General features: G+C 44.6%; 1 protein-coding gene across 1 annotated transcript in view; it reads left to right on the plus strand.

Annotated features, from left to right (window-relative positions):
- Nucleotides 1–16,809, plus strand: part of MAP4K1 (mitogen-activated protein kinase kinase kinase kinase 1) — an 869,227-nt gene that overhangs the window by 445,237 nt on the left and 407,181 nt on the right. Inside the window, exon 11 of the mRNA XM_069644317.1 lies at nt 8,685–8,766. Coding sequence (XP_069500418.1) covers nt 8,685–8,766 — 82 coding nt within the window. The remainder of the gene's footprint in view (nt 1–8,684; nt 8,767–16,809) is intronic.

A 16,809-nucleotide genomic window follows, 5' to 3' on the forward strand; every position in this document is an offset into this window, starting at 1 on the left:
CTTCCATGTATATTTGTGGGGTAGATAAGACAACCCTCATGAGAAATACTGAAATGAGGACGAATAGGGACAACCCTCCAAAAGTACACTGGGAGATGGGGTTGAGGAAGAATCCAGTAAAGATTGACCATGTCAATACTGGGATGAAGAAGCGCGGAGCAATGAGGAACGCCCCCACAACAGGGACGCCCCCACAAGAGCAAGCGTTCCAGTCAATGTGGAAGCTGTATGAGCATAAAAAGTGAGAAGGGACTGGAAACAGTGTTCATGCCTCCCTGGTGGAACCTAGAGAGAAGTCATCCCTGGAGGAGCCGGGATCATGAAAGCCAGAAAGCAGAGGGACTCAAAGTCAGCATCTGGGACGCCTACCGACATGCTGAAAAGCTCACTCGCCGTTTGCTGAGGTTGGATGGCCTGGAAGGCTGCAAGAACTAACCTCCAGACGACAAAGACCATGGGATGTCCAGTCAGAGGTCAAAGGCAGACGTGCCGCCAGCAAGGAGCAGAGTATTCTGGAGCTGCTTCGGCATATCGAAAGGCAAACAAAGCCTGCAGAAACCCCACCGAAGACATGACAAAGCCACATACCAACCGGAGAGTGTTTAGGCAAGACCCACACAGGTAAAGGGCTGCCTGGATGCTTGATGGGGCTTTGGAAGGGTTCAAGCGACACACATGTTGGGTCTGGGACCTGCACCCAGTTGAGAGGAGCATCACAAATCCTCTTCAGCACAGTACCTGGCAGAGGAAAGAGCCAAGCTGACCAGAGTAATCGGAGAGAGAAGCACAGGTCTGAGACCCGCACACAATTAAGAAGAGCACCACAAATCCGCTTTTCCAGCAATGTACCTGGCAGGTTGGTGAGAGCCAGGACTGCCAAAGCAGTCAGAAAGAGAAGCATGGGTCTGGGGCCCATATCCAATTGAGAAGAGCATCCTAAATCCTCTTCTTCGTGGCAGTACATGACAGGAAAGCAGACCAGATTTGCCAAAGGAAAGCAGCAGAATCCTTCGGGTCTGCGACCCACATCTACAACATGTAAAACAAGGTGGAAGGAAGCCTGGAGAAGGGAGTCATTCTACCAGCCATTGTGAACTTTGGTAAAGAGCCTGAGAAGGGCCTGGGGAAGGACTTCATTCCTCCAGCATTTTTGAATTGGACAAAAAGCCTGAGAAGGGCCTGGGGAAGGGAGTCAATCCCCCAGCCTTTTTGAAATGTGACCAAGAGCCTAAGAAGGGTTCATGGAAGGGATTCCTTCCCCCAGCCTTTGTGAACTGCAGTAAAGAGCTAAAAAGTGCCAGGAAATGGAGACATTCCCCTTACTACAGTGAAATTGCAGGCCAAGAGAGATCAGGGGAAGGGAGTCATAACCCCTGGTGTTCTGTAATGTGAATCAACGCCAGGGAAGGCCTGGGGGAAGGGAGTAATTCCTCTGGAACTGTGAAAGTACTGACAACCAGACCTGGAGAAAGGAAGCATTCTCCAGGAACCCAGTAGTGAAAAAAACTATGGGCAATAAGGAATGATGTTTGAGTTGGAACTTTAGCATTTGAACTGAGAACCTTACAGCACCACAAGCTGTAACTTTGTGTTGTATCTTGGAAAGGAAATGAGACCTGCAAAATGGAGTCATTCTCTCATGCGACTTTCCCACCTGCCAATTGGAACTATGCTTCATTGTCCAGAAGAAGGGAGGCATGCTTATGGACCAAGAAGACCTAGTACTTCTTTATTTTAGTTATCAGTGTGAGGGACAGAAGTAGGTATTTTGACACATGACAATGGACTCTTTTTCATTCACTTGGACATTCTGACAGATTCCTTATCTCCTTACTGGAGGCAGGGCAATCGCTCTTAGAGTTAGGGCGAGATAGGTTTCCTCTTTATATTGATTAAAAAAGATGTATGCCAACAATCATGCCACAACTGTGTCAGCCTCCTCCTTCTGCACCCTTACGGTACCCTAAGTGCTATCACAGATATAGTCGACATTAGACCATGGTTCAGGGCCCTGTGCCATGGCCTAATGAAGGTCAGTTTGATAATGTGTGTGCTGTGAAGGGCATAGATACTTAAAAAAGATATGTTGGGGTGAAATGTGAATGGGTTTAATTGAGTTATTTCTATTCCTCTCAAAACCTTTGAAGGGAAAGGGGTGACGTATCTATTAAATACAATCTGAGAACTAGTCCCATAGATTGGGGTGGGGGAGCTGTAATTGAGTGTGTTCTAAATTGGGGACACTGCTTCCCTAACCTGAGACAAATGCAGGAGTTTGGTGTAGTTCACTAGGAGTCTACTTTAAATGATGCACACTTACCTGCAGTCCCTACAGTACTGGATCTACATGGGAAATGGGAGACATGCAACAGTTCTCTGATTGTGAATTATGTGTAATTTAGATATGTTTTCATGAAGATAAGGGTTTTGATATATTGACCAGACAGCAGTAGAAGTACAACTAGAATGTTATTCAGAACTTAAGATATGTATAGAATTTATCATGGAAATGAATGCATGTGTGTGAGAAACAGTGACGTTCATGCAGTCAGCTTAATTTCGTTTTCTGTAGCTAAGCTCCTTGTTATTGTGTAACTTTGTGATTTCCCCTGCATAAAGCCTGGGGACCACCTTTACTTCCTCTGTTTTAGTAAATTCGAGTTTTGAGCAAGCCGCCTGGATCCTGCCAAGAGTTGTGGGGTTGGAGTGTATAATAGGGGATATAAGATCAGGATGACCACTTGCAACTAGAGCAACCCAAATATGAATATATTAAGTGGAATATATTTTACAATGCCTCGCCTCTAGTATAGTCATGCTCCATGTCTGATACACTTAATAATAATGTTATTATAACTTCATATAATTTGTAAACATATTATTCTATTTATTTCCTTGTAATGCCTTTCATCGCATTGTCACAATAGACCAAAAGCCATTGCTTTATGCACTATGTCGCACATTTCATCTCATTTGCTAGAATTCGTTTGGGATAATTTAATTACCCACTTCCACTCAGGTTTATGTTTGACAGCAGAGCATTCATTGTGTGATCAATGCTTCGTGTGATTCGCATACAAATAAGGGATTTCATTCTTCCATATTTAGGCCCCAGTTTTTCCTTTTGAGCTTCAGACCCAATCTTTCGGCTTACTGATCTAAATGTGCTGGTGTGTTTTTTCACCTCAGTTATTCCTCAGTATGTATTTAATGCCTATAGATTTAAATATTTCTAGGGGCCTCATTACACTGATGGCGGTAGGGATTTACCGGTACCGGTAAAATACCGGTACCGGTAAATCCCTGCCGCCTTACTACGAGGTCCCTTTCCGGGTTGGGGGATTTAACGCCTGCTTTTTGCAGGCGTTAAAATCCAACCCGCTAAGGGACCTAGGAGCTAATTACGGCACCGCAAAATTGCGGTGCCGTAATTAGCGCCTTCCCCATTCCCATAGAGCCCTATGGGGCAGAAATGGGAATGGGGAAGGGCAATGGCGGAAGGGGGATTTACCGCCCCTCCAACCTTGGAATGGGGCGGTAAATCCCCTTTCCGCCAAGGCGGTGCCGGTATTTTACCGGCATGAGCCATGGCGCTAATAGCGCCATGGCTCACTGCCTACCGGATAATGAGGCCCTAGGTCTCTGTTTTTAAGTTCCACAAGTTGGATACAACCTGATAAGGATAGTTTCATTTATTCACCACTCTCGCCTGTTCCACTTTGCACTCGTCTGTTTGTTTAATGATGCTCTCAATATCCTATTTTCACGAGGAGAGCAGTGTCTCCTTCTCTAATCCCTGCTCCACAGGGGGATCCCTTTTATTGTTGTCTTGGGATAACTGTGTCAAGCAGAGTGTTTGTTGTTGTATATTTTCCAAAAGAATCTTTTAGCATAACTTGTTTTTCACTTCACATTTCAAAATCAAATGCTCAATATCACTCCTACTACAATTACTTGTATATTCACGATTCTTCTGATCAGGGGAGTTGCTAGGTCTGGAAAAGACCCGGGGCTAAGCCTATGTCCGAAATGTTGGGACTGGGGGCTAGCTAGTCTTTTGGCTGTAGCTCCTGAGATTCTATCCGGGGCTACAACCAAAAGATCAGGGGCTATAGCCCCCTTAGCCCCCCCCTAGCAACGCCCCTGCTTCTGATTATAAACATACTCCAAGTTCTGAATATTGGGGTACAACGAGCATCCCCATAGCATGCTCCGTACCTTCCTATAATTGTTATGTCTGAGCATAGCATAATTATGCTCAATTGTAAATGCTACAATTCTTAGAAGCATTTGCCCAACAGAATAATGGAGGCAGGTTCCATATCCAAAAGTATTGTAACTGCAAGTATTCCTTTCTGGTGAAGAACTGATCTGTATGGTGCACGCGTGCTACCATTCTCAAGGGCTGTGCGCTACTTTTCATAGGAGACCCAGTTTGCTTTTAGTGTAAAACTGTCCATCCAGTTACAAATGTAAACTCATGGGGTTGCTATAGAATAGATGGAGACCTTTTCTTTTGGAAGCCGTTACTGCTAAATATAGATCATCGAGAGGGAGTTGGTATTCGATTCATGAAGCTTTCAGTGGAAAGCAAATTATTGCAGTCTTTAGAATCATCACTGATGTCGGTTAGGGCAGAATTCCATGTTTGGGGTCCCCTTCACCCACTCCGTGGGTCTGCCACACTTTAGCTTTCTGTATGTTGACTTCCCTGGTGTATTGGCTTAATTTGCAATGAGGAACCTCTACTGAAGTTACCTTGTCACTGCAACCCTTTTTGTGATCTGCTGCTCCTGTAGACCATATGGCTAGTAGTCTATGGGTGCTTTTTGGCCCCAGGGTGATTCTGTTACCCTGAAGGTATGCTGTGGTGTAGGTTTGTGTCAGTTTCATTTAGGTGTGGCTTCACGGATGCACTATTGACTGCAGCCATATTTACCACACTAGTTGCCAAATGGGTCTTCAAGGTAACCATGTTGGTATCAATGCATTTTTTAAGCCCTAAATCCAGTCATTTTAGCTTTGGCATACTTAAAAGCCGGAAAGCCAGAATCATTCCCGAAGGCCTGCAGATTAAAAATATCCCTCGCGTCTTCATAGATAACGCAAAATTTAAAGGAAAATTCAGCGGCGTTGGGAACAAATGTTCGAGAGATTGGCTCATTTTGATTATAGACATTGCGCAAGAAGAGGCCAAGGAACAACAAGCGGAAATAAACATTTTTGAGGAAAAAATAAAATCAGATCAAGTTATTATGGAGATCAAACAGAAACTTGAGAAAATAGAGGAAGAAATGAATACATTAAAAAAAATAACGATTGACAATGATGGGACTTTAACAACCAATCTCTTTAGGAAAAAGACAGATAAAAACACCCTCCTGGAATATCAAAGTTATCATCCAGCCAGCCTAAAGGCCAATTCCTAAGAGTCCGGAGAAATTGCACCCACTTAGAAGACTATAAAACATATGGGAAACAACTTAAACAACGCCTGAAACAAAGAGGATATCCCAAAAAACAAATCAATATGGCATACAAAAGAGCCAAAAATGGAAACAGAGAAACATGCCTAAACCCGACCAAGAGAATAACAGCGGAAAAAATGACATGTGTCAACACCTTCAGCCCCATTAGCCACAACCTACGAAAATTGGTTCTGAAAAATTGGCATATTATAAAAACTGAAGATTTTGCCCCTGCACCACCAAGGTTCGCCTTCAAAAGACAAAACAATCTGAGGGACAACCTAGTACACACGTATCCAAAAGAAACAAAAAAAGTCGATACACTGAGAACACTTTGAGAACTGCCACATGTAATCGGACATTTTAAATGCGGCAACTGCTCCGTCTGTCCTTTAACAAAAAACTTGAAAAACATCTTGTTAAAAGGGAGAAATTGGCAATTAAAAACCTTCACCAATTGCACTTCGCAATGGGTCGTGTATGCCCTTCAGTGTGCCTGCCAACTTCTGTATATTGGAGAAACCAAAAGACACATCAAAACCAGGATTGGAGAGCACAGATGTAACATCAGAAACCAAACTCCAAACAAACCTTTGGTGGCTCACTATACACGTTTAAAACATGAACCATGTGAAATGTTTTGGTTTATAATTCAAACAGTCCAAATATCAAAAAGAGGCAGAGACAGAGACCTGGCACTCCGCGAATGTGAACAGAAATGGATTTTCGACCTAGACACTATACAAAATGGCCTAAACTCTGCAGTCGAATGGGGGATTTTCTTCTAAATAAGAACTGTTTCTGCCAAGAGGGGACTGTAAAAACCACAGGGTGTAACCCCACATTTAACTCACGGACACATTTCACTAAAGCAACAGCTCACATAAGGAAAGGGCTGCATATAACAGGTAGCCCTCTCAAAGAATGATGAAGACCCGACATCATGGGCTCTTTAAATAAGCAGTCTAATATATGTGATCAGAATAAGAAACGTAACCGACTGAGAAATTAAGCAACCCTCCTGGTGAATATACACTTACAAATATCAAACTGTGTACATTGACACCTAAGGCCCTAAGATATGGGCTGATGTAACCACTCTTAACCACTCTTTGGGAGCGCACCAATAATATTAAATCTTAGATCGGTAATGCACCGATTCCACGATACAAATTCTGTGCATTTACTCATCCAATATGGCGGATGGAACGGGACGACTTCACAAGCAGATTCAGTACGTCCCTACACGATCATGTGACGCCTCAAAGGCAAAAAACGAAAACAATCATGGCCTCGAAAAACATTGAAACCGCTTTACACCGGAGACCCACGAGCGAGGACACTGTGAGGACGCCGCACTGAAATAAGAAGGTAAAAGATACTGCCTCGTTTTTCTGAATCTCATGAAATCACAGCATTTGGCTAGGCGCCGCACATAAAACATTGTCTTGACACGCCGTGAGCTCCTGTGTCATTTTGAAATATGTAAGACTCTAACGCGATATTATGAAATGTCCTGAGCATTGCCCCTCTGCCTTTAAACACAGGTAGAAGGCGGACGATACAATCGTACAAGAAAAAGCTGACCCAAACTTGTGGACAAGCAATTTCATCCTACAATTAAACAACGGTGCAACAGCACTCTGAAAGTCATCAGGACTCATTAAGGTCAGTACACGAGTGGAAAAATTGTAAAAATAAGTTACACAGAATTAAATAATTTTTAACATCTGACGCGGGTTTGCTTTATAAACAGGTCCCGCGCACCCAAATAATCAGTAAATAAAGCACCAAGATACCAAAATGGCAAAAAAAACTGAATCATGGTACCTGAAAATGAACAAAGAAAGGCACTCTGAAAATCAATCACCTCCAATGAAAAGTGAAACAGAGAATTAAAAAGTCTATTGCATAACGCAAACTACAAGAAGGAAGTGATTTTCTTGCTTTCAAAAAATCAAAAAAATTACAACGGTCTAGTCCAACCGCTACAAGATTAAAAAGGTCAGTGAAAAGTGTTTATGTAGGACATGAAAACAGCCCTACTACATATGAACTCTGCCAAAAAAAGTTTTTAACATTGTGATGCTTGAAGATCCTTTCCAGATCATTCACTAAAATAGCTTTCATCCTTCTTTTTTATAGTTTCCATTGAAACTCTAACATATTGGGGATTTGTTTTGAACTATCTGTCAACTCGTCAAAGCAACGAAATGTCCTGAAGAGGGCTACAATACAAACAGAGGAACACCAGGGACGGTGTTGATGTAACCTGTTTAGCCAAAACATATGTAGACATCCCACAGACATCCAAATAACGTTGTCTTTTCTGCAAAAGAACTTCTTACTTTTGCTGTACATCTATAGTATGTTCCCCCACCAAAATATGATTTGGTAAAAAATGTTATCACTGTGATAAACCATGAATGTCACTTACTAACCATAGCCACCACTGGCACAAAAATGCAATAACTCTGGACTGTTTTTTTGTCTCCAACTTTTTAATATCAACTTGAATGTATGTGGTGCCTTGTGGAAAGCACGCACTACATGACTATGTACTGAATTTTGTGATTAAAATGTGTTTTTAATGTTTTTGTTCACTTTTTTGGCATAAGAAGTGCTGTGGTTCATATGTAATTCGGATAGATGAAATAGATAATTTATCCCATTCTTATTTTTTCTGACCACTCCAAATGGTAGACTAGGAGAGGGGCAATTGAGCAGTTCTGTTCTTTTCTAGATACCGCACAAGTGGTCCCTTCACCGCTCAATCCCCCTGAAACAAAAAATTGGGGACCTACCCAATATTTCCTCCCTCTCCTCTCCCAACTGGAGAGCAGCCTGAAGCATCTTTGAGATGCTCATGTGCAAATGTGGTGCACAAAGATTTGCTCAAGGGCACTTCAGAGATACCCCAGGCAGCTCAAGGGTTTGCTCTATTCTTAGGCTTCGTGAATCTGGTTTGAGGTAGCGAGAGCCAAGCTGGGCAAAGGTGGCTCTTTATTTCGCCTCTTGATTGTATGCTACTTAGGGTATATTTGTATGTCTGTTCAATGTATAGAAAATGCATTCATACAGCTGTCGGAGTGCCTGAGAGACTTGGATGTCAGGCATCACTGGAGAGAGGAACATGCATGACTTAACAGACCTGCTGTTTAGATGAAAAGTCTTGTGTTGATCAGCTTGTGACAGCGCTTTGATTGTCATTTGCAGGGCCGCCGCATTTTACAACTTTGTTAAAGTGACGCTGACGAAGAATGCCAAGAAGAGACCCAGTGCTGCCAAAATGCTGAGCGTAAGTCAAAGAGAATGTGTGGGGACATTGCAGAAATCAGAGCTGGAAGAGAGTGCTGGGGGGGGGCCTTTTCCAACCGGGCGGGGACTAATTGAATCTTAAAGGAACTCCCATCTGAAGATAGTGCCTTGATAGCTAAATGAAGGACTTTGGGGGACAGGATACGCCTTAGATGCATAATTTGTCCAAAGGTAATGCATTATGAAGTTGAAGTGCAGTGTTTTTCTAAACGGTCCCCACCTTTGGATGCTGGTCATAATTCTCCAAAGGGGAATGTTGTAAGCTGACAACAATTACTTATCTTCACTCCCACCTTCCGCTCCTAACCCCCCACCTACACAACTTCCTATTCTTAGTGCCCCCCAGACCTGCTCCCCAACTCATGGCATCATTGTTTAATTTCCGTTCTTCGGTTTTTCTAAAGTAAACCCTTGTCTGCATAGTGCTCCAGTCTTTCCCAAATCTCAGTTCACACTCAATAAATTCCCCAGATTAAAATAAATAGTATTATTCAGGTTACACCATGTCAGATGACATGTCTTTTACAGCCAAATAACTCTCATGTCCCAGGTATTGTCACAGATCAATCACAATGCAACATGGTGTTCTTCAACAAGACACTAGGTATAAACTTGCAAACCCTTTCTGTCCACTAACAGCTGCCTCATCCTAGCCAGGGCACTGATTCTGTCCAAACTGGATTATTGTAACACTCTAGTTCTTGGTTACAAAATTCACAACTTGAACAAACTACAAGTTCTCCAGAATAACGGCCTTCGATGCGTGCTAAACTTACCTCATACTACTCACATCTCCACTATCAGACGGGATGTACGTTGGCTTCCAGTGCGTGATAGAATTAAACTACGCACCCTTGTCATCACTCACAAATGCCTGTCCTTAACAACGCTCCAATACCTAACCGACAAATTCTCAAGACATTGCTCCACCAGACTGTCGGGGTGATTTCCCCAGGGGCTGGCAGAGGCGTCCGTGGACCTCCGAGGCTGGGGAGGCCCCAACTCCTCCCGCGTCCCAAAAGGAGTAGGAGGCACACACAAGAGCAATGTAGTTACTGCTGTTTATTATAGTAACGACAGGGATTGTTCTCGGGCCGTATGCATCCGGGGAGACGCTCTCACTCTTCGCGGGGCTCGCAGGCGCTTTTTACCATAGTATGACACGCTACTTGCGTCACCTGGGAAAATTGTCCCAAAAGCCTAATGCCACTTCGGGTTGGCTCCCCGAGTGGTAGGGTTAATATAGGAGCATATAGAAAGGTGGATTATTAGATGAGGACAGGTCAGGTGGTACGCTTGGGTCGTCCCTAACAGTTTGTTACATGAAATTGGTTACAAGGGGACACTTGGTGATTGGCTACCCAGAATGGCATCAGTCGTTAGCCCCTTGTATTTTGATTGGTCCATCCACGAGCCCCCAAGCCTGAGATCATCACTGTTCCCAGCTCACAGTGTACCTGGTGCTGGCAACAATGTGTAACTAGGTGTTAATGGTGGACAATGGGTAGGTCTGGCTAGTGGCTCATGTGCATGTCTTTCCCACCGCTGTAGGTGTCCAACTTGTCACTTTGTCATTGCAACTCGCGTCCCAGCAGACGTGGGACTCTGGTGACTCTCTGTCTTGCTGGCTTGGCATCTTGTCAGCTCGGCTTGGTCACGTGTGGAGAGACCGTAGCTGAAGCAGAATTATGAGCATTTGATTTGTATTTTGGCTCTGAGGAACACTCAGCGTTGGCAGGTGTAACCTTGGTGCGAAGAGCGCGGCATGTGAATGGCTACATGGCGGCCTTGGCAGTGGGCTCTCGTTGGGGCTTGTTCTGTGTGACCAGCGCTTGTTTTTTGTCTGAGAGGATTTTCGGCTGTGCTGCTCCTGCCTGGAGACTCTTGTTTTGAGGTCTACTCTGGCCTAGTTTCTGGGTGGCGGTACATGATCCATATTATGGGAATCGTTATGGGTGATCGAGCGTCACAAGCAGCAGTAGATATATAGGGTTTTGCGTTTCTGCAGTCGTGGAGGAGGACTATGTGAAAAATAACAATGATGCGTGTCTGTGGGTGTGTCGGTCCTCTATGTCATAGCACTGAGTATGTTCTTCGTGTGGGATGGTGTGTGAGTGACCAGGGTGCATGGTGGCACGTGTGTTCCTGTCTGTAGGCTATGTCGTCATGGCATCTCTAACGATGATGGCACTTGTGGCTGTTGTCTAGTCGAGTTGGTCCATGAGGCTGACATCGGCGGTTCCCGGGCGTGGTAGTGGGCAGGCTCCCCGGGTGTGTGGGCCGCGGACACAGGGGACCTGTCCGTCTGGTGATGAAGTGAGGGGGTCGAACTCCTCTCACGGGGGGTGCTTGGGTCTTGATGTCCTGGGCCATTGCTTTGGTGCGTATGGGGGGAGGGTGATTTCCCATTTTCCCACTTCAGTCCCCCCTCTGGTCGACTTGTCAACCCCAAAATTATCCGCTCTTTTGTCTCTGCATACTCTCCATACCTTCGTTATTCCCGCCAAGTGTCCATACTGGTTCACGTGATCTTCAAATGACCAGTACATGTACACGCATCCACCACTAGGCTTGCAATATACCCATTTTCCAACATAATGCTTCGGGTTCCTCGGGTTCTCTACTTTCACTGATGGTGGGTATAAGTCTGCTTCCATTATTTGTTGGCGTAACCGTTCTCTTTCCTTTATTATTATGTCTGTGTCATTGTCATTTTCAGCTGGCATTAAGGCATGCATGCCGATCATTTCCATCATTTCATCAGTAGTACGTGCTGACCTTGCTTTCCAAAACCTTATTCCCAACAGGGCGGCCATTCCCAGTATTATGCATCCTGCTATTATTTTAAGACCATCTGACAACCATGATGGCATCCATGACCACAAGTAGGAAAACCAGCTACTGTCTCTCTTCACACCCTTTGCTTCTTCTTCCATCTTGGCGAGTTGCGATACAGCCTCAGAAAGCACGCCGTTATCTGCGTCGTTGGCAGAGATGAATGTGCAACAGAAGCTCCCAATTTTTTGCACAAACTTCTCCTTCCATTGCTGTTAGGAGATCCAACACATATCTGTTCTGTAGTGCCAGCATCCTTACTGCCCTCAGTTCTTCCTTTATTGCGTTAAATCCATTGATGGTGGAGTTTATTGTCATCATTAACTCCCATCTTGTAATTCGGAGCCATTTTGCATTTGCATAAGCTTGCATCCCTGGATGTATAACGGAGGAGAAGAACATTGCAGCTCTGCTGAATAGTCTATGTTCTGGTGGGATGTCACTAAGAGCTGTTTCTGATCTTCCCCACAGATAGTTCCCCGTCAGTGATTCTCCTTGTCTCTTCACCCCCTGCAGGCGTGCCGTGTTGTCTCCTTCCCTTCCTTCCCCTATCTTCACTGATCTGTTCTTCCTTTTTTTTCCTTCATCCATTTTAGGGAAGTTTTCCAGATTGACCTGTTTCTGTGGTACCACTAGGGATGATACGTTGATGTGTACCATAGTGAATATTCCGTTCCATGATGGTGGCAAGCTGTGGTATGCTTTTTCTCCACAAGCCCAATAGTGGTCCATAAGTACTGCTGTGCTGGCACCCCCCTCAGCTATCATTATTGTTCTTTTGCAGTTGCTGTTCCTTCCAACATCGACAATACCATTGTGTTGATAGCATAAAGTAGGTGCAGTTAGTGGAAGAATCGTTATTGGTTCTTCGTCCTTCTCTAGCCATGTTACTAGTGCTGCGCTTCTTGTCCTTCCGTTGTAACATTTATTGTTTTCTTCTGTTACTGTTACTTCTGTCGCCTTTGTCAATGTTATCGTATTACTTCCCACAACCCCGTCTACCCATCCTTCCTTCGTGTATACTTTTCCATATATCAATATCAGGGGTCTTTCCCAGCACCCTGGTATCCCAGGAACTTCTCTTGCTCGCCATTCACATGGTAGGTAGTTTAATGTTACTTCCTTTGTTTCTCCTTTCTCAGGTCCATCCAATATGTATTGGAGCCCTTGTGTATGCTGCCAGTAATTGTCGTAAATGGGTAGTGTTTTGATGAAGTTGTTTTCGTACGGGTACGTGTCCCTTGTTTTCCACTTCAGTGTTGCTAGTCTTCCTTGGAATCATCCTCTTGTTTGGAACATGACCAGGTAGAGCAGGCATTCCACCGATGTTGCAGGTACATCAGTTGCCACAAATGTTCTGGACGCACTCATGGCATACGGATCAATGAGCACACATAGCAGTTGTCCTTGGTTGTCCCCTTTCCAATTTTGGACATGTGCTGTTACCACATGTTATTTGAGACGTGTGCATACTCTGTAAGGTATGTGTCTACCCCATTTTTCTCAATGGAAACACTACATTTTTCCCTCTTACCGTTCCCTCTTGGAGCACTTGTACCACCTGACACCATACCGGTTGCAGCCATGGTGGGGGGTTCGTTAGTAGAGGGTGATGCCATAACATAGGAAGCATAGTGTGCTTGCCAGACAGTGGCAGCAAGTAGACCAGTGATGAACAGTATTGCTAACATTTTTATTACAATTGCTACTATCACTGGCATATTTCTCTTACCTTTGCTGCGGTCTTGCAGCTTCTTTACTTTAGATGATATAGATGCCCGCCTGGAAATTTCTGAAGGTATGCATTATTTTGTTAGCCTTTTTCAAGCCCTCCCTATCATATAGTCATTCAAAGCCCAGGCAAAAAGCTGTTCCCACGCTTTCCTTAGTGTTTTATCCTTTAGAGCCGGCAAGTGCTCGTGGAGTTGTGGGAAGTATTGCTCTATTATCAAAGTGAACGTGTTGTAGTACACATGTATCTTTCTTTTCTTTAACTATTCTGGTCGTTTTATTGCGTACACAAATTGGTGTGACAACGCTTCAGGGGTGTTGTCATCCGTGGGCAGCATTTACCTCTGGGCAATGACGTATGCGTTAGTACTTTACTTCCCTATTTTCCATATAAATATATTTACACACAATATGACGCGGTACCTGCATGTGCGAGGCAAACGAGAAGAGAACATGCACGTGTCTACAGAGTGTGGTGCGAATCTCTGTGTGTCTTCATAATTTCTTTATCAGGGATTGGCCGGGGCCGGGGTAGTGTTTGCTTTAGTCTGGGACCTCGTGACCATAGGATGGGGTATGGGTAATTGTTCACTTATGTTTTTAGGGGGTTTTGGTGTTGGCGCTGTGTCGCTGTCCTCATCGGTTGTTGTTGTTTGTTCGTTGGCCCTTCCATCGACGCACGTGGGGGTCAGTGCTTGGTCGGGCTTGATGTCGTGCAGGTGGGACCAAACGTTCTTGTCTCTCAATTTTATGGCTCTGGGAGCTGTTTTTTCCACTTGGTGGGGCCCAGTAAAGCGTGGGCTATTCCACCGGCGATTAAAATTTCGGAGAAGAACACTGTCCCCACCTTTCACTGTCCACTGTACTGCTTGTTCCTATCCTTCGTTTGTTTCTTCTTGTTGTTGGGTGTTCTTCGACCCTCCCCTTGGTCGTTCAATCTGTTGAGAGATAAAGGCGACACTAGTAACGAGGGAAGAGACATACTCGTACATTTCATCACCAAAAACTTGTTGCGAGGCATGGCAATCTGTTATAGCTCTCGATGGTGGTGTGAGTGGCAAGCGCATTTGGCGTCCAGTCACCACCTCATGGGGTGTGAGGTGGTGATCTGACCCTGGCCTATTCCTTAATTCAAACAGAGCCAAGGGAAGGCAGTAAAACCAACTCTTTTTGGTCATTTGCTGAATCTTTGCTATCTCTTCTTTTAGGAGGCCGTTGAGGCATTCACAGACGCCATTTGCCTGTGGGTGGTACGCGCATGCAAACCTATGTTTTATCCCAAGGAGGTCAGTTACATGTTGGAACATTTCCTTGGCAAAATGTGGGCCGTTGTCAGAGCGCAACACCTCGCATACCCCCACCTCAGGAAGACCTCCCTCACCAGGAACTTTGCCGCTCTGAAGGCGTCTGCATGCGAACATGGGCCAGCCTCAATCCATCTTGAAAAGGGGCATACTACTACAATCATGTATCTGTATCCTTGACATACATTGATCATGTCAACGTAGTCAATATCTAGGTGCAGGGAGGCCCTTCTGGCCGGGGTATAGTACCTTTGATCACTTGCAGCATGTGACCGGCCGTAAATTGCTGGCAAGTGAGACAGTTACCAATAAAGTTCGTAACGTGTGAATTTAGCTCGAGACAGACCCACACCTCTTTTATTTGTGCTGCAATCACCTCTTTTCCTGTGTGCACGGGGTGGTGTACTATTTTGCCTTTATTATTCTGTCGCCATAATGCATCTGTGGGGGACATAGTGCATCCACTTTTGACCCATAGTTCCTTTTCTGCCATAGGTGTTGCTGCCTGCAACTCCATTTTTTGTGTTTCAGGGATGTATGTATATCCCTCCTTCATCAGCATCTGTCTTGCCTCCACCCTCCCCTTATCTTTTTTGTTTTTCTGGGAGGGTCCAAATCTCACCAAAATACGCAGCATATTTAGCATGTGCGTCTGCTGTTTTGTTGCCTTTTGAAATGGGGTCATCCCTGTTTTTATGGGCCTGACACTTTACCAGGGCTATTTCTTTGGGGTCTTCAATTACTTCAATCAGTTCAGCAAGTAGTAGAGCATTCTGCACCGGGGTGCCGTCTGCTCTTCTGAATCCTCTCCTTTGCCACTTCATTAACCGTGAGTGCACAGTTGATGTGACGAATGCACTGTCTGAATATGTTGTTACTCTTTTGTCATAGCTTTCCTGTAATGCCAAAATCAGTGCCACTAGCTCTGCATCTTGGGCTGAATAATGTTGTGGTAACTGTACACATTTTACTGAAACGTACGTCCAATCGTCCCTTAGTCGTACCACTGCTGCACCTGTCCTTCTTATCCCATCACTCTGATCAATTATTGATGATCCATCAATGTACATTACCTCACCCCCCTCTAGGATATTTTCTTCAACTTTCCTTGTGCTTGAGTATATGTCAATGGCTTGTGTGTAGTCATGGGCGTTGTTACCATCTTCTACTACCTCTGCTACACATCTTGCTGGATTTACATTACTGCACCTCACAATTTTCAATTCTGGCCTGGATAAAATAATTTCATAACCTGTTGCTCTCTGAGTGGTCAGTGTGGATTTGGGTTTATTTAATATTGCAAAAAGAGCATGTTCCATGTATAGTGTGGTGGGGCACCCCATGGTTATTGATGATGATTTTTCTACTGCAAATGCTGCTGCTGCCAGGCTTTGTTTGCACGGAAAATGGCCCATCATTACAGGATCTAGATGGCCACTGTAAAATGCTACTGGTTTGTGGCCCATGCTAGTCTTTTTCATCAGTACCGCCTTCATTACTGCTGAGTCGCAATGTGAAAATATGTAGAATGGCTCTTCATAGTTTGGGGTTGCGAGTACTGGTGCAGTGGAGATGGCATGTTTTAGTTCACTGAAAGCCTCCATCATTTCCTTTGTCCACCCCAACGTCTTCTCCCCTCTCTGCGCTTCTCTGAGGGCCTCAAGCAGTGGTGCTATGTGTGTGCTGTAGTCGAAAACCCATGCCCTGCAATAGTTACATAGTCCCAAAAACTGCTGCAATTCTCTCACTGTCTGTGGCTGCGGTGTGTTTGTTATGGCCTGTGCTCTTTGTGGCGCAATGTTCCTTCCTTTCTGTGAAATCAATTGGCCTATGTACAGTACTTGTTCTTGGCAGTATTGCAATTTCTGCTTGTCAACCTTGTACCCTGTCTTGGCTAGTATTGTGAGCATCTTTACAGAGTCTCTTCTGCACTTTTCCTCTGTGGTGCTGCAGATGATTATGTCATCTACATATTGTAGCACCATGCTTTCCATTTGGGTGTTACTCAAATCCATTTGTATCACTCTGTTAAAGATGGATGGTGATTCACAGTACCCTTGTGGTAGTCTGGTGTGTTTCCATTTTGTGTTGCGGTATGTGAAGCTGGTCAGGTCTTGTGAATCAGGGTGTAGGGGTATCGAGAAAAATGCATT

This window comes from Ambystoma mexicanum, chromosome 2p, assembly GCF_040938575.1.
Source record: "Ambystoma mexicanum isolate Mex_15411 chromosome 2p, UKY_AmexF1_1, whole genome shotgun sequence".
Taxonomy (NCBI): domain Eukaryota; kingdom Metazoa; phylum Chordata; class Amphibia; order Caudata; family Ambystomatidae; genus Ambystoma; species Ambystoma mexicanum.